The 19015-nt window shown below is 38.2% G+C and overlaps 1 protein-coding gene across 1 annotated transcript in view; it reads right to left on the bottom strand.

Annotated features, from left to right (window-relative positions):
* Nucleotides 1–239: 239 nt before the first annotated feature.
* Nucleotides 240–19015, bottom strand: part of sorcs3a (sortilin related VPS10 domain containing receptor 3a) — a 314018-nt gene continuing 295242 nt past the window's right edge. Inside the window, exons 23-27 of the mRNA XM_055010019.1 lie at nt 15106–15237; nt 13396–13495; nt 9352–9457; nt 8475–8635; nt 240–5233 (exon numbers count right to left, since the gene is read on the bottom strand). Coding sequence (XP_054865994.1) covers nt 5175–5233; nt 8475–8635; nt 9352–9457; nt 13396–13495; nt 15106–15237 — 558 coding nt within the window. The 3' untranslated portion in view covers nt 240–5174. The remainder of the gene's footprint in view (nt 5234–8474; nt 8636–9351; nt 9458–13395; nt 13496–15105; nt 15238–19015) is intronic.

The raw sequence follows: 19015 nt of genomic DNA, 5'->3' as shown, positions 1-19015 counted from the left end.
CTCCTCAATCTGCTCAGTCTTGGAAATAAACAAACTACTTGTGTTGAAAATGTGACAGCCAAGACATGGTATGTTTTTCATTGTCATTGACTGGATGGCGAACAGGAAGCTTCCCTGGCTTCTCCTTGTGCTTCTGTAGTGAAAACTGGTTCACTGAGTCACCAGAAAACTGTGTAATTCTCAGAGAACATCATCTTCTTGGCTTCACAGAAAACTCATCACCCCGACAAAATGAGAGCTGATGTACAAAAATACATTTATTTGAAACAATTTCAAAATGACAGTTTCTTTACCGTAGAAATATTGAAATAAGGATGAAACAGAACATTACTGATGATGCATGCATTGTAGATTTTTGTGCACTGAAGAACATTACAATGCTTTTGCCTTCTGAAAAAAAATCACAAATGCAAAGAATCTCTTTCAAGTTCAGCTTCCTCTGGAGATCTTGGTGCTTACGGGATAATTTGGCGTTTACGCTATCGGATGAGACCAAAATTTCCAGTGATCAAAGTGACAAACGCTTGAGTTTCTTTCAGTGGTGACAGTTCCAATATTTCTGCTTAATCTATCTGTTTTCTTGTGAGGAAAGTCAGATTCTTTGTGTTTTTGCCGTCCGTTCAAACTGAAAAAAACTTGGTTGGAGATGCTCAAACTTTCACATTTTTCTTTTTGTCTTCCTTCTAATCCTGTTTTGCTAATAAGAGTCAGAACAAAGTGACGCAATCAAAGCTTCCACCCAAACACAATGCAGCCCAGCAAACAACCGCTGGCTTGTCGAACACAACAAAGCTGCAAAAGCGTCTTTGTGAATTCTGTCTGCGGTAACGAGGCTTGGCTCGGCTGTTTGGTTTCAGATGAGAGCTCTCTGTTCGAGGTAATTCATACGAGATGTGACAGCGTGGATCTCTGCAGTGTTTCCACAACCGCTGTTTACTGCAGCTGAGCATCGTGGGAAGGATCTGCATGTAGCGTCCAGCTTCTTATCATCATCATAAAGTCAACAAAAGGCCGCTTGGCTTTTTGTACGACTAGAATACGGAGCGCTGGTGGAGAGGTGCATGCTGGGAGGATCGTGCTCCCTCATTTCAAACTAAAGCAGGAAGTACTGGGTTGTGAACAAAGCAGATGGCAGCAGGAAGAGAGCGTTGATGACAGTAACAGACTGAAAATGTTATATTTTTGACAGTTTATTAATTTAGGGAAGAGAGGTAAATGTTTTCTTTCTGCTAGGGATCGATGGATATGGGTTTTTTTAGGGCCGATACTGATGGCGATTATTGGTAACCAAGAAAGGCCGATGACTGATATTTGGAGTGATATGTTTTAGCAGAGAATCTGTCATTCATAACTAGGCTTCTTTTATTAAAAAGGGTGACTATAACTGAATATGTAAAATAGAAATAGGAGGGAGTAAATCAGGACTCTCTCCTCTGTTTATGTGGGATCGACTGAGATTGATCATTTTATCTCCTGCAGTTACACCTGATGCTCTTCTCTCTTTTCTTAATCTTTCACTGTTCTGTCACATTTATTACCCACTGATCTTACAGCTTTATTAATTACTGTTTTCCAGACTCTGTTTCAGTGTCATTTGCGGTTGCCTTTTAACTGAGCCGCTAGCTGTTAGCATAGCCTTAGCCACTGTGAGAGTAGCTAATTTCCTGGTTTGTTGCAACGGCTTGTGTTTCTTGTTCAGCTTTTTCAGTCTCTGCTTGAGAGACATTTCTGAGACCACAGAGTGACGACAGACAGAGAGAGGAGGCTGCATCACACCTGAAGTAGCGCATTTACTTCATCAATTATCAGTCAAAAAATACAAATACTGATACTCAGAAATATTCCAAATTTCGATCATCTGCCAGTTCTCCTGTTCTCCTCATAAATGAAGACTATGTAACTAAAAATGTTAAAGCCACCAGTAAATTCTATTTTTCACAGTTTGCTAATTTATTGAAGTGAGATAAATCTTTTCTTTGAGTTGATATCTTACAATATTCTGTGTAAATATTTTTGAATTTGTGTAAATGATGAGCAGGTGTGAGACAATGGAATGGGAGTGAGTGTGCAGATCTTCAGCGCAGTCTTTAACCTCACATTAGAACTAGAAATTTCAAAGTTATTTTGTTTCGAGTCAGAATAAATCAGCCAAATGAAAGCCACAGAGTCAATGGCTGCACTTTTGTGATTTGTACTCTGGTAGAAGGAGCAGAGTGAGCACCAAAGCACCAAGAAACACTGCATTTGTTGATTTTTTTTATATTCTGCAGTCAGTTTAATGTATCATCAGCAGTGCTAATCCTTTATAATACCTGCTTCCTGTAGGCTCAGAGTTGGGTTTGATAGCCGGAGTGCAGGATTTTTACATATAATCAGCTGCGAGTAAATCTTTGTATTTAGTAGAGTAACACGTTTTATATGTGTTTTTTTTTTTTTGTTGGTTGTTTTGGCGATGTTTCTGCAGAAGTATTGTGGGTTGGTAAGCATCCGAGAAGAATTTCTGGTGCTTCAGATAACAAAGAAACTTATGACAGCCTGAAACAGAAAGCAGTGACAGTGTTTAATTACTCTCACTGCCAGACGGTGGAGGCTAAAGTTGAAACTCTTGGGCTTGCTTAACTCCAATTTTTCCTCACAAACTTTCAGTCAAGTAAATGTCCAGTTAAGGTTAGGGTCACACTTTTGGCATCTGTGAGTATATTAGAGTCCGTTAAAGTTACAGTAGACAAACTGTATATGGCGGGTTGCTACAGAAACCTACACGCATTCAGGTGGTGATAAATATGCTTTAACATTTGGTTCCAGTTTGCTGCTCAGTCCGTTTACACTGCTGGTACTGCAGCTGATAGAACACAGATTAGAAAACTGATTATTCTATTGGTCATTATCACAGAGAATATTCAGTCAGTAACATTAATTTGACTTTGACTTAGCCAAAAGTATTCCCTTCATTATGGGACAGTGTCAGGCATAAGTGTGTGTTTCAATGTATGATGTTTAAACTTTCAGAGCCCCAAAGTGCATCTGTCGCATTAGAAATAAGCAGAATGACACACGATTAACATTTTTCTAACAGCATTCCTCTCTTGAACCATTCTGAGTAAGCTTTGCTTTTGCTATCATACATTTTTATACTCTTCACAGCTCTCCACTCTTAACAGTCTGTTCCTCTTAACTGAAGTAGGTGGAACAGGATTGTTCCATTTCGTGCATAAGAAGAGTCTCATGACGAGTCAAACATCAGCTTTCATGCCAGAGTGCACAGAGCCTGAAGAAGAAAATTTAAGCTGCATTCTAATATCCATACTATATAGATGTCAGAAAAAAAGATTCAGTATGTATCAATACAGAGTGTCAAATGGCAAATGCATGCCAAAAATATCAGACTTTTAAGTATGCACGTCAGCATGCTTTTCTGGCCATTCTGACCCACAATCCTCTGCAGTTAGGTTACACACACGGAGGGGTTGCGCATAAGTATAAACAAGCCTGAGCCACCATTTTGCATCACAGACTGTGATGGTCAAAGGCGCATTATTACAAGGAAGTGGTCAGTCTTAACTGTAATTGTACGCATACTGCATGAAACAGTAAGTACTGTATGAAGGCAGCTATATGCACTGAAAATAAATAGTATGTGAATTAGAATGCAGCTAAGTTAAAAAAAAAAAAGTTGTGGTACCAATTATCTCAGATTGGGGTTTTAGACTTTGTTGAGCCAATTAACACAAAGAAAGCCTTGTAGTTGTATATGCTTTGTAGTTTAAACTGATAGAGTTTAAAAAGCCTTGTTTTTATTTGTGTTTACTAGGCCACAAGCCATTATACCAACCTTTAATTCAGCAAATACACTAAAAGCAAAGCACAGCTGAACTGGATTGAATCTTTCTAGTGTTGCGTTTATGTGGTCATAACCCAGAGGAGCAGAACATGTATGCTTGAACCAAATTTCATGACAGTCCATCCAGTTATTGTTGAGACATTTTATTGGAGACGCCATGAATTTGTGAAGTTGTTGAAATATTTCAGTGATGCACCAAAGTCACAGACAGACTTAAAGTTGAACGTTTAGATCAATTTGAGATTGATTTTCAAATTTTCTTAGGTGTTCGAAATAGTACCAGCTGAACCCAACCACAAGCCTGCAGGTGTTTTAGAGGATTTATGCAAAAAGTAATATAAACTCACATTTTATACTTATGAATGAATGTCACCAAGATGTAGAGCATTAAGTGAATTTGATCACTGGTCGCCACGATAGAACTTTTTCAGACCGATTCAGCTTTTGTTCTGAGCTTAAGTCAGAGACATTAAAGGCAAAATGTAATGCTGTGATGGCAGCTGCGAACGTGGTTAAAAATGTCTGATTATCTACCATATATGTTTCATGAAAATATAAACATATTAAACACGTTTTCCCTGCTTTTGCAGGGCAATGGAGGGAAGTTAAATTCGTCGACAACAAATCTACCCGCGCTGACAGGTGAGTCCTTCCTACGCGATACGATGAATGAAACAGAATGTAGCAGGAATCAACTGGGCGCTTTTGGACGAATGATTAGAAAATAACTATTTACAACACTTGCTTATCTACAACACAGAAATCGTGTCCTCAGTAAGAACATGCACAAGTCAAGGACCTTAGCAAAACAAAGTTCTTTAAGTAATGTTTTAACACACTTTGAAAAACAGACCATTGTCAGATCTTCTGTCGTCGCCATGGTACTCAGACTACAAGCATGTAGAAACTAATAATATATACATTTAACAGAACAGATGATAATATTGTACATTTCAATAATATTCCCTGTTTGACTGAAGACATTATAGTCTATATATAGGCTGAAATGATTCTCAAAGCAAAACTCCTTAAGGAAATTTACAGAACTCTTCATCATAGGTTTCCACGAAAGATATTTCACTCTGCAAATGAATGTCAGTATGTAGCTTATACATCCACAAAACCCAGTAAGTTTTGTCAGTAATTACAGTGATCTCATTGAGTAATTAGCTGCATGGATGTGTGCTGAACAAGACATCCATGCAAGTCTGTATAAATGAGGTCCCTTAGAAAACTATTAACATCAGTAGTGTTGAGAATTACAAAACAGAAAAAGAGAAACCCCCGACACTGTGATAACTTCGCTCTGTACTCGAACCGACACTCTCCGGCTTCACACACTGGTACAGTTTGGAATCTCCCTTGTGCTCTCGCAGGCATTTCCGACTCCCCCTGAGCAGAAACAAAAGAAAAGCAAGCCGAGAACAAAGTTAGTTAGCTCAGTGTTGGTGCCAATAAGTTCTTTGACAGTTATACCTGGTAGTTAATTTCCAATTAAAGACTCTGAAACTGGAAATTCTAAAGTGACCCATTGTGTTATAATACCTTTAATTCAGTGCATGAGCTCAAAGACAGTTTTAATACTTGATATAAGTTTTGACATGTTTCTGTGTTCTATGTTCCTCAAACATCAGAAATAGGGAAGAATTGGTTCCAAAGTTGCGATTCTGAACAGTGTGCTGCAAACACCTACAGTTTCTCTAGTGTGACTTCCTGTATGCATTTTCCTTTAACCCTCACTCAAATACTGTCCAAAATGACTAAAAAATGGTCCAAAGTTATCTGAAACATGGACAAATTCATTTGAAACTTGTCCATATTTATCAGAAGTGCAGTCCACAGCCAAGGAGCTGAACTGAATGGAAGACAAGACAGAAAGACGAAGCAGGACGTCTTCAAAGACGGCGTCCCTCGATAATGTAGCCATGGATGAGAGAATCCAGCTGTGGAACTACAACTAATGACTTGTCCAAAATGACTTCAAATGAAAACTTGTTCAAAATAACTAGGACTTCTTCAAAATTACTCAAATCTGTCCAAAATGACTCAGAATTTGTCCAAATTGTCAAAAATCCACCCCAAATACTGTCCAAAATGACAGAATTTGTCCAAAAAATCTTAAAATTGGTCCAAAAATTCCACAAATACTGTTCAGAATGACTCAAGAATTATCATAATTGACTAAAAACTTGTCCAGAAGCACTCAAAACATGTCCAATGAATTAGAAACCTGTCTATGTTTTTTGGAAGTGGAGCTGAATCAAATGAAAGACAAGACTGGAAGACAGTCCCTCTGGAAAATGTTGGTGTTCCTCTGATGTCTCTCACCTTGACCAGTTGGAAGCCCTTCCTAAGCCAAGCCTGGTTCTGCTGGACATTTCTTCTGCCTTTACACACAAAAAATGTTTCTTTCCCACTGTTGCCAGTGATGTGCTCAAAGAGAATCCTTGAATTATTTTTATCATAACATAATAATAAGGTTAATTTCAGTTGTTCCTTTCTTTCAGACTGGAAAAAAAAGGTTTTGAATGTTTCTTGTAAAAATCTGTTTTGTGTAGAGGTCTGCAGGGAGCTCATACCTACTGTCCAACTAGACTGTGTTCCTGAATCTCTATTAAGGAGGTGAAGAGTGCAGAATTACCTGACATTTAAAGCAACAATAGATATATTGTTGGAAATGCAACAGGTTGAAATAAACCATAATTTTCCTTCCCTGTTGTCCCCAGAGTTATCACAGCCTCTTCTCCTCCTGGCCAGCTTTCAGTGAGCACAAATATAAAGTTGATTACAATATAACTTTCTTTTTTTCTACTATATTCAATCTAATATGCTTTCCAAAGTATTTCACAGCTGCACTTTGGTCTGCTCTTATTATTACATTTTCCTGTTCAGTATGAGCCGCCGCCTCCTGTATTGAATCAAGGTGCTCCATGATTTCATAAGAGGAGTAGCGCAGGAATACAGATTTTATGCAAACAGTAACAATGAACACTGAGGGGAATAAAAAAGATATTCTACTGGAAATGAATCTGAATAGTCGTGACCTCGATGCTTCGGGCTGCAACTTTCCATCCTCTGCAGTGACTCCGAACATCAAGATGCAGATCAGAAGCAGCCAAACTGTCTTCTGCACTATCCTACAGCTAAATAAATCCACCGACTGTTGCTCGCCAGATGACCTGTGCTGCTTTTTTGCTGTCAGTAACGATGCAAAACAGCTTCGTATACATTTGGAGTGGGCAGCAGTTCGCTCACGACAACATGTTGGGCTGAAATATTCGTCTTAAGTCAAACTGCAACCAAGTGATGAAGGCCTGCTGCTATGCTCAATTCTTTACTGTGTTAATCCCCTTTCAGGACTGTTTTTATGCCTCTCTGAATAATTAAAAAGGCTAAAAGAAGATTAAAAGACAATTTCCCAATTCTTTGACTTTCACTCAAAAGAACCAAACACTGGCTGTGTCCAAAATCTCCCATTCATCCCCTCCTCACTATCTATGATTACTGTGTAGTGTACTATGTAGGAAGCTCCTCTGCAAAAATAACTATTTTCTGCATTGACATTATTAATTACATCACTGCTGTCGTTCAGTTAAAATGTATCAGATGAATGCCGGCTATGGTAGTGAACCGGCCAGCATTTTTGTGATAAATTTATATCATACTAGGTGTATTTTCCAAAATTAATAATTGATAATAACGTTTTTCCTTCATTTGTGTTGTGATGCATCGCTCTGCTTCCATTAGATTAATTCATTTAAACTATTATTTTTAAGTTTAAGATTTGAACTTATTAAGAACTTACGAATTTGTCTCTTGTGTGTGTTGCCATTTTGACAAGATACACATATAGAAAAGATATGTTCTGTATAAAATGCATCTTAACAATTAAGAATGCGACTTAACATTAGAAAAATATGTCTTTATTCTATAAAATACGTCCTAATACTGTAAAATACTTCTTAACACTCGAAAATACTTCTTAATACTAGAAAATGTGTCTTAATACTATAAAACATGGCTTTACACTAGAAAATATGTATTAATGCTAGAAAATATGTCTTAATCATCTTAAATATGTCTTAATACTATAAAATACATCTTAACATAAAACACGTCTTAACACTCGAAAATACGTCTTAATACTATAAAATATCTTAAGACTATAAAATATGTATTGATGCCAAAAAATACACGTTAACAGTATAGAATACATCTTAATACTATAAAATATCTTAAGATTATAAAATATCTGTGTAATACATCTTAATATGATAAAATATGTATTAATGTTAGAAAATACATCTTAATAATATAAAGTACATCTGAATACTGTAAAATACCTCTTAACACTGTTAAATTGCGTCAGAAATCAGTGGAAATGCCACTCTTGTCCATTTGCCATTTTCTGATGCAATGCATGATGGTACATATTGCTGGTTAGTGACCACTGGCTGTACACTGCTTTTCATGGTGCATTATGGGATACTATGAGTACACTATATAGGGTGGAACAATGGTAACTTAACATTCAGACAGCACTACAAAATGGACAACACCCTATACAGAGAGTAGTGACTGACTTCAGTCTCAGGTCGTCAAACAACAACCTAATCATAAAAACTGGACCTACTTTTGACCCTGGCGTCCAGCTCCTTCTCCATGAGTTCTTTGGATGTGGAGAACTCACTCAGCGTGATTTTCGGTGTGCTTTCGCCTTGGCCCACCGAGCCGATCATCTCCTGCTCCTTCTCCTGGTTCACCTCGGCGTAGATGTTGATCCAAGGTATTTTTCTAAAGAGGAGATCAGAAAAAGAGCCGCTAGAAAACCGCCTTCTTCAATAAAATTCCCTCTTAGACTGAAAAAACAAAACGTTTCTCAGCAGAAGCCTTCTAAAAACCCCAGTCATGTTTTCAACCGCTAATTTCAAAGAAAATAGTTCTGTTTCCTGCTGCTGATAAGAGAAACTTCAGCGTGGTCTCGAAAATTACAACAACACTGGTATCTTTCCCCATCTGCATTTATAACACCTAATATACATCTTTATTTAGTCACAATCCAATTTATTTCCAATTAGTTTTCGTTTTGGTTATTAATTGCTCTGTTTTGTCAACTGTGAGATTTCTTGAAAAATGCATCCTCTTTAGACTAATGGGGAAAATTTCATATCCATAATTAATGACAGCTTTTCCATTTTCAAGAGAATCATTCTGAGTATGAATAATTTATTCAGCAAATAAGAGCCGCGGCACAGAAACCGCATATTAAACCATTTAATAGTCGTTTTTTCCGCCTGCATTTTAACAGTGATTGGTGCACGTGTCTGCAGAGGAATGATTGAAAAGCACGACTGCAACCTCTGGAGGGACTCGAACCAGCAAACTGGGCTGTAATTGATGGGCTCATCTGGCGTCATCAATAATGGAGAACATGGTAATGGATACGTTCTGCAGTTCTACATGCTTCAGCTGTAAGTGCAGCAGGTGGAAGTAATCAGAAAGATGTGCACCTCTTGAACTTGTAGATGAGGAACACAGCGAGGCCCAGAAACACCACCGAGAGGAGCATCAGCATCGCCGAGCTGCTGTGTCGAGGGCTGGAGTCCACCAGCGGAGCTGTGGGAGCAGAAAACGAGACAGAGAAGGTTTGTCTTCATTTTTAACTTCATCAACAGCCACTGCAAATAAAAATATATAAGAGGAAAGCCCTGCTTAGCCTGCTGCCACCACAACCTGACCCTCGATAGATAAATAAAAGTAAGGTTAATTTATTAACCTTCTGAAGGTCAAAATTTACCAGCAGCTTTGATGCTGTCTTGAAAAGCGTAATAAATTTACACAAATTGCAACAGAATACAGTTCCCTTATTGTCATTAGAAGGTGTGTAATGAAATTAAGTACAGCAGTACAGTACAAAATGTGCAAATATAATAATAATAATAATAATAATAATAATAATAATAATAATAATAATAATCTTGTAGAAAAATACTATGTACTACTACAAGTGTACAAGGTCATTTAATGTAGTACAAACTGTACAGACAGTTGTGTAACTGATGTTGCCTCATCATGTTTCGATTTTTTCTTTTATTATTATTTTTATTGTTTGTTTGTATCATCTATTTGACTTTTTACCCTTTATGTATTTACTGTTACTACTATTATTGTTTATAGCTTTGTGTTTTTGGTTTCACCTTCTGTTTTTCTTTTATTCCACTTGTTTTTCCCTAAATTGGATGTGACATTTTATCATTTTATCTGCAGATGAAGAAGAAGAAGAAGAAGAAGAAGAAGAAAAAAAAGAAGAAGAAGAATCACTTTTATCTTCCAACCTCCTCTTCCAGATTTTTGATGATGCTTTGCACTGTGGACACCTTGAAAAGACTTACATGCCATGCCATGTCTCCCTACCGTCAGTGGTGGGAGTGTGTGTGTCTGTGTATGTATGGGTGTGTGTGTGTATGTATGTGTGTGTGGACGTGTGTACGTGTGCGTGCTTCTGCAGTTGTGTGCATATATGGAGGGAGGGAGGGACGGGTTTTCTTGTTTTTGATGTTTTTAATGTTGTAAAGCACTTTGCGTTGCATTTTTAACTGTATGAAAAGTGCTCTATAAATAAAGTTTGATTTAAATAAAGTTTGATTTGAATATGGACAAAAATGTGCAAATCTCTCTGTCATGGACCCTAACAATCTTACTAAGTTAGTTTTGCATTGACTAGTAGCTGATTGAGAATGACTGCATCCACTGTTCTCCGTGTGTAGTGCATAAGAATGCTCTAGAATATGGACCATTTACAATGGTATAGAAGCTGGATTTTCTCAAAAATTTATAAGAACTTCAATGAGTATGACCAATTCTGGAAATGACATCTTGGAAATAATTCATCATTAACATTTCTAACACAGTGTCCTTCTATATTTAACCTTTTGTGTATGTAATTTCCAGCCAGAAGAAGCCCTAAAATTCACTATATATATGTGTGTGTGTGTGTGTGTGTGTGTGTGTGTGTGTGTGTGTACACACACACACACACTATATTGCCAAATGTATTCACTCACCTGCCTTGACTCGCATATGAACGTAATAATCCATAAGGTTCAGTCTGACGTCGGTCCACCCTTTGCAGCTATAACAGCTTCAACTCTTCTGGGAAGGCTGTCCACAAGGTTTAGGAGTGTGTTTATGGGAATTTTTGACCATTCTTCCAGAAGCACATTTGTGAGGTCATACACTGATGTTGGACCAGAAGGTCTGGCTCTCAGTCTCTGCTCTAATTCATCCCAAAGGTGTTCTATGGGGTTGAGGTCAGGACTCTGTGCAGGCCAGTCAAGTTCATCCACACCAGACTCTGTCATCCATGTCTTTATGGACCTTGCTTTGTGCACTGGTGCACAGTCATGTTGGAAGAGGAAGGACCAGCTCCAAACTGTTCCCACAAAGTTGGGAGCATGGAATTGTCCAAAATGTCTTGGTATGCTGAAGCATTCAGAGTTCCTTCCACTGGAACTAAGGGTCCAAGCCCAGCTCCTGAAAAACAAGCCCACACCATAATCCCCCCTCCACCAAACTTTGCACTTGGTACAATGCAGTCCGACAAGTATGGTTCTCCTGACAACTACCAAACCCAGACTCATCCATCAGATTGCCAGATGGAGAAGCACCATTCGTCACTCCAGAGAAGACGTCTCCACTGCTCTAGAGTCCAGTGGTGGCTGCTTTACACCACTGCATCCCACGCTTTGCATTGCACTTGGTGATGTATGGCTTGGATGCAGCTGCTCGGCCATGGAAACCCATTCCATGAAGCTCTCTGCTGAAGCACTGTTCTTGAGCTAATCTGAAGGCCACATAAAGTTTGAAGGTCTGTAGTGATTGACTCTGCAGAAAGTTGGCCACCTCTTGGCACTATGCTCCTCAGCATCCGCTGACCCCGCTCCATCAGTTTACGTGGCCTACCACTTGGTGGCTGAGTTGCTGTCGTTCCCACACACTTCCACTTTCTTATAACACAGCTGACAGTTGACTGTGGAATATTTAGGAGCCAGGAAATGTCACGACTGGATTTGTTGCACAGGTGGCATCCTATCACAGTTCCACGCTGGAATTCACTGAGTTCCTGAGAGCGAGCCATTCTTTCACAAATGTTTGTAAATGTAGTCTGCAGCCTAGGTGCTGGATTTTATACACCTGTGGCCATGGAAGTGATTGGAACACCTGATTCTGATTATTTGGATGGGTGAGCCAATACTTCTGGCAATATTGTGAGTGTGTGTGTGTGTGTGTGTGTATATATGTGTGTGTGTGTGTGTATATATATATATATATATATACACAACAGTGTTACATGATGAGATGATGCTCTTATTTTAATATCTCAAATGTCACAAAGGTACAGCAGCATGAAATTGCTGTTTCTTTTGCCGGGTGGTGAAGTGTGACAGAAGCACCAAATTCATACATTTCAGTTGGATATGAAATGGTTAAATGCATTTACATTAATCTCAAGCGAGAACTCGACCAAACATGCACTCAGCGTGATTAATATCACACTACATGGTTTTAGCTCGTGAGGCGTCCGACTTAAATTTGTCATTATTTTTGAGGAGTGCATTAATTTATGTCATTGAAGGAAAAATCTCAAGTTTCCGTGCTGCTCTTGAATCGGAGGCACGTGTGCTTCTGACCTTTCTCTAGAAGCTTGAAGGCTTTTTAGACCTTTTCTCGAGAGGTGAAATATTAAGAGGGATCCAGCTGGGTACACCTTCAGTGGTTTAGAGAGTAGCACATGCCAGCCTGTTAATACTTCGCAACTGGAGCTACAGACATCTCATGGCTGTGTGAACCTAATGAAACCAGCCGAGCAACGAATACTAGACACAATGTGTCCAGCCACAGCAGGGACAAGAGTTGCTGAGAAGAACCAAACCCTGAGCCAATAAAAAAGTAGAGTTTTCCAGTCTTACATTGTTATTTACAATCACTGTCCCACCACGAATCAGCACTGATTTGATGCTCAAGAATAGCAATTTGCTATTTCTGCCAAGAGAAGGTCTCGAATGTCACCCAGCCTTCTGACTCCCAGGCAGTTAAGAGCTGAACAATGTTGTTGACTTCTCAAGCAATTCTGAATTCTGCTTCTGCCCTCAAATTGTACACTGTTCTTTCTCAAGGACTAAATAATCAACATAATTATACTCAGTGTAACACTCATTTTGTGGTTGGATGGCTGTAAAAGAAATAGAACAGATGTTCAGCCTTTGATGGCGGGCATAAAAGATCCCTCGTCTCAAGGAGCTCCACTTAAAATCAAACTCCCTCCCTCACTCTCTTATGTCCTTTTGCTTGGGATGGAGGCGGGCTGACAGGAATTTTAATTGGTGAACCAAAGAAAAATTCTTGTTGTCAAACCATGGTCATTATACTTCTGTTTCTTGCCACCTCAAAATGAGAAACAAGAAAATGCTCGGGCGTAATTAAATTACCCCTGGGAGTTAATATTGTGATTGATAAGTTAATGACAGTATTGACAGTAAATGTTTGTTTCTTACCCAGTGTTAACTGTGTGTTGTACACGATCACCCTTACGCCAGGCTTCAGCTCAAACTCCACCAGGTTTTGGTTCAGCGCACTGACGATTATGTCAGATGCCTATTAAACACAAATAACAAGGTTTACAGTTTTGCAGGTACAATGATACAATTTGATGAACATTTTGTTAAAGAGCTCATATTCTGCTTTCTGTCAAGTGTTAAAGCACTTTTGTGAAAACTTTCAAAGCTCAAACTCAACACTAAAAGGAGTTATTAGGCCTCAAGAACACATGGATCCTGACAGTGTTGATGTTGGGGTCCAAGTCCAGTGTTACTAGGTAGGTCACCCTTTGTGCATCTCCAGGTGTATTTGCTTTCAGTATTTATTTATTTAGTTTTATAAAGTTGAGATCCTTACTTTACCCTTATTTAGCTTCATGTATGTCTTCAAATATAATAACGTGTGTTTTTCATAGTTGGTTTACACATTAAAATTATTGCCTGTGCTCCTTTATGAAGGGTCTGAAGAGGTTAAAATAAACTTAAATCTTTATTCTCCTGATCTTTACATGGTCTTTATATCATGAAAATGATCAATAATGATCAGTATCAACTGAAATTTAACATTTTATCATGATACATATTTCAGCTGTATCACCCAGCCCTATGTAACAGCATGTTAAAATGCCTTTTAAAAAATACCCCTTTGAACGCTTTTCAACATTACATCATTGTTAATTTAACTTGGATGCTTTTTTCTTACAAGAATTGACCAAAAAAAGACTCATTTGTGTCAAAGTGAAAACAGATTTCTACCAAGTAATGTCTAATTAAAAATCTAAAAGGTAAAATAAATGATTGGTGCTAGAAGTCACACAGTGAATGTCACAGAGTGCAGCGAATGAGTCTTGAATGATTACAGTGTAAAGGCACCTTATCTGGAAGGTCCAGTCTCTGGTGAATCTGTGCCCTCGATATAAATACACCATGAAGACATATTAACAACAAGAGTTCACCAGAAAACATGGGAGGGTAAAGTTAGGGTGAGTTAACTGGAAGAAGTTTCTTTGGTCTAATGAGACTGAAAAATGGTGTTGTGTCCATCAGACTAGATGCTGTGTTTAGTGGACACTGCACATCATCACACCATCCCCACCATGAAGCATGGTGGTGGAAGCATCATGCCACTTCTTGGCATCAGGCCCTGTAGACTTGTAAAGGTAGAGGGTAAAACAAATGCAGCAAAGTGTCCTTTTTGTAAACTCTTGCTAAAACAAAGTGTTTTAGACAGAGGTGCATGTAAATCCATCTATTATCTATACACCGCTTAATCCTCATTAGGGTTGGGGGCTGGACTCTATCCCAGCAGACTTAGGGTGAAGGCAGGGGACACCCTGGACAGGTTGCTAGTCTGTCACATGGCTACATATGCAGATAAACAATCACACTTGTATTCACACATAGAGACAATTTAGAGTTACCAATTAACATGAACATGTTTTTGGACTGTGAGAGGAAGCCGGAGCACATGCAAACTACATGTAGAAGGGTAGGCACGCGAACCGGGGATCTTCTAGCTGCGAGGCGAAAGTGCTAATCGCCAAGCCACTGTGCAGCTGCCTGCATGTAAATCATGTAAACATATTCTAGTGGACCCCAACAATACAACTATAAACCTGTACATGAGCAGAATATGGGCTCTTCAAATTGAGCCACAGTCAGTCATACCCGCTCCAGCTCCTCCTCGCTCTTTTTCTTGGCCTCTGATTGGTTCTTGTGAGGTAGCAGGAAGAGTTCAGCAGCTGTTGGAACTCCTGGGAACACAGCAACCAAAAGCTGCTCCTCCGGGAAGTCCGACACCTGTCACAAGGTAGAAATACGCTTCATTGGATATCACACTGTGACACTGTGGATGCTAAAAAAAAACAAAAAATCACACAGAATCAGTTCACACTGACAGCTCATATGGAACAGTTCATTTTGTTAATGTGATATATGGACTGCACTGCAGAGTTTTCCAGAAAGTATACATTTAGGAAACGTAACATCTAGATAATTCAGTTTTTGGGCTCCATTTACCGTAAAACAAAGCAAAGAAAACAGTACCTTCTAGTAGATGAGCTAAGTTCAAAATGTGGCGACTATCTTCGTTTATCATTTTAACATTTTCTCAGTAGGGATTGAAACCTCCACAGGATTATTCCATATAAAATCAACCTAATCTGAAAAAAGTTTCCACCTGTCCTTCTCAGAATAAGCAGATTTTTTTAAAGTACAATAAATTTGGTATATTTCATGAAGCATGCAAAGTTTTACCATCATACTATGAATATTTAATTCATCAGTACAGTGATAGACACAAAATTTTTCAGGACTGAAAAACAGTCCAGGTGTCATAATCTAAACCCCGAATCTTGATATTGTTAAGCATGAGTTTTTTTTCTATAACAGATGGAATTATGGCTACAAGATGACTATTAAAAGTTTACCCAAGATGCACTTTTTAAAGTTTTTTTCTGGTGAATTATCAGAAAACAGAAACACATCCAGGATATCGATGCTTGTCTCAATGGCCTACTGTCATTGGCATTAAATTGCTGCAGTTTTGCTGTTCAAACTATGATCATCCCATAATACTGGTGCTCATTTGTTGCAGTTTTTACAGATGTGTTTTTCAGCCCTGATAATGACATGTTTTTCTGCTGTACTGATCAAGTTATGAGGCTCAGAAATGATGAGAAAAGTCCACTGAAAAGTGGGAAATTTGGACCCACCTCCATGTACTTCAAGAGCCTGTAACTGAAAATATTCATAGTATAAAGTTACATGGATTCATTATATAGCCATAGGTCTGACTGTTACTGCAATGGTGTATTCCACTGAATGTGTTGCTTAGATGTAGCCTATTTCAATGGTATGAAAGACAGTTTTGGCTTTATTCTTTCAGCTGCTGGCATGAAACAGTCTTGGGAATAAGTAAAGAACAAAAATAAAAACTGAATTAATACCGGTGAGTCAGTTTAGTGCAAATCTGAAAAGGTCAACGAGGCTTTAGTGCTTTATCAGTATCAAGTTTAGGATCATATCACGTCACAAAGGCTTACAGAACAATGAAACTATTTTGAATTTCTTGGTGTCAACAGGGGAAACTGGAAAAGCACTCAGAGAGCGCAATACTCTGCCAAGGCCGTTCATACCCCCATATGTCATTGTCAGAAATGCAGCATGTTTTTGTAGAAATGCAGCAATTTTTTATTAGTTATTGATGATCAGAAATCACGGCACCATAGAATGTGTCCATTTAATATAGATGTACCCACAAAAAAAATGACCTTGCATTGAGCACAGGCGTGTGTTATGCATGTGTACGTTATGTACGGATACCGAATCACGTGACCTAAATATGTAGCAGGCGGCAGGAATTGATGGACCCAGAAAACACCCCCACCACTTAATCAATTGTTCCTTGTATCATTTACAACGGATTAGTCCTGATAAGTCCGCAGTGGCTGATTTTTAGTAGGATCACAATCATGTGATGTAGTGTTCACTTGTTGTCATAGTTACGGTGACTACGTGCCGCTATCTCACGGTGATACAGAAATCTTTAACAAATCCATGGATCCAGACTATAAAGAGGCACCACTGCCAAAACAGAAAGACAGATGGACAAACATAAGCCGATCGTCACATAACTCTGCCGCGTTCACTGGCAGAGTAAAAAAAATCATAAAAATGCATCTCAAGTTTAAAGCACTGGTTTAACGAACAGCATGAATCCCTTCCAATCATGTTCAAAGATGTGTAAAAATACAGTTTTAATTAGAATTTTATTGAAAAATCCTCAAATCTATAAATATACCACTTCATTTTAAGAGATTAGCCTCTGCTTTCTACTACATCACTGGTTTGTGCAATGCAGGTTTCAAGTTTTCACGTTATTCTGGTCTAAGTTGCCTTTCAGATGAGGACTGACTTCTAAACAACCTGTGATGATAAAGTCAATGAACAACTTAAATTACTTGTTACCAGACGTTTTGTTTCTCTTTCAGTTGTTTCATGTTTCTTTGTTGTCATTTTGCATCTGTGGAAGTTTTGTGTCTCTTTGTGCGTCTATTTGTTGTAGTTTTGTGTTTGTGCTCATTTTACATCTCTGATTGTTATGTTGCCTCATTGTTTGACCTCTCATTGTAAATGTTTTGTGTCTTTGTATTAATTTTCTGTCTACTTGTGGTTGTCTTAAATCACTCTGTAGTCATATTACATCTGTGCTCATTTCGTAGTAGTCTCTAGTAGTAGTAGTAGTAGTAGTAGTAGTAGTAGTAGTAGTAGTAGTAGTAGTAGTCGTCTGTGTACCTTTATTGTAGTTTTATGACTGTTCTCTGTAAACTCTGGCCTTGTTAATGATTTAGTTTTTTGTTTGCAGTGTTTTTATTGTTGCTTTGTTTGCTTCTCTTTGTGGATGTTTGTCTCTCCATAGCAGTCTTCTGTCACCCATTTCCCGTCCATTTTTTCTCCCATTGTCTTTTTGTGTCTGATTGTAGTTGTTTTGTGTCTCAGTGCAGTTGTTTTGTGTCTATTTTAATATTTTTTTTCTGATTGTCATTTTCTGTCTGATTGTAGTTATCTTATGTCTCTTGGTATGGTTTGTGTCTCTTGTAATTTTGCTTGTAATTGTATTCATGTTGTCTGATTTTAGTTGTTTTGAATCTCTTTGGAGTTGTTTTGTGTCTCTTTTTTGTAATTTTGTAAACTACGATGTTTTAGTGACGGATTGGACCGCATTCTAAACTATGACATTTTGGTCACATTTTGGACGACATACTAAACTATGACGTTTTTTACACAATTTGGATGACATACTAAACTATAAAGTTTTAGTGATATTGTGGACCACATACTAAACTATGACATTTTGGTCACATTTTGCACAACATATGAAACTATCACGTTTTATGGACATTTTGGACGACCTACTAAACTAGGACATTTTTACCCCATTTTAGACAACATAATAAACTGTTACTGTAAGCAGGGAAGACCTGCAGTAAAAGGCCATGAGCTGGAATCCAACCTGTGCGTCTGACGTAGTCCTGTTTATGAGTCACCCTCTCAACCAGCTGAGCTACCTGGGCACTTATTTCCCTTTGCTGGACAACATACTAAGTTATGACGTTTTTTCCCACATTTTGGACAACATACTAAACTATGACGTTTTTTCCCACATTTTGGACGACATACTAAACTGTGACATTTTTGTCACATTTTGGACGACATACTAAACTATGACGTTTTAGTGACATTTTGGACGACATACTAAACTATGACATTTTTTCCCACATTATGGACTACATACTAAACTATGACTTTTTTGTCACATTTTGGATGACATACTAACCTATGACGATTTTGTCACATTTTGGACAACGTGCCATATGATGAAATAATGTAAAGGAGGCTGTGAAAAACACTCCAGAAAGGTTTTCTTTGAAAAAAAAAATCATCATGAATTTTGGCGCAAAAAAAACGCCATAGTATACTATGTCGAAAAAAAATGTGATTTTTCAACATGTAAAAATGTGCCATAGGATAAATCTGTGGATGTTCTCAGTCATCCAGGTCATGATAAGTCTCACCA

This window comes from Amphiprion ocellaris, chromosome 4, assembly GCF_022539595.1.
Source record: "Amphiprion ocellaris isolate individual 3 ecotype Okinawa chromosome 4, ASM2253959v1, whole genome shotgun sequence".
In the NCBI taxonomy this organism is placed as follows: Eukaryota; Metazoa; Chordata; class Actinopteri; family Pomacentridae; genus Amphiprion; species Amphiprion ocellaris.
This window is presented reverse-complemented; position numbering and strand designations above follow the sequence as displayed.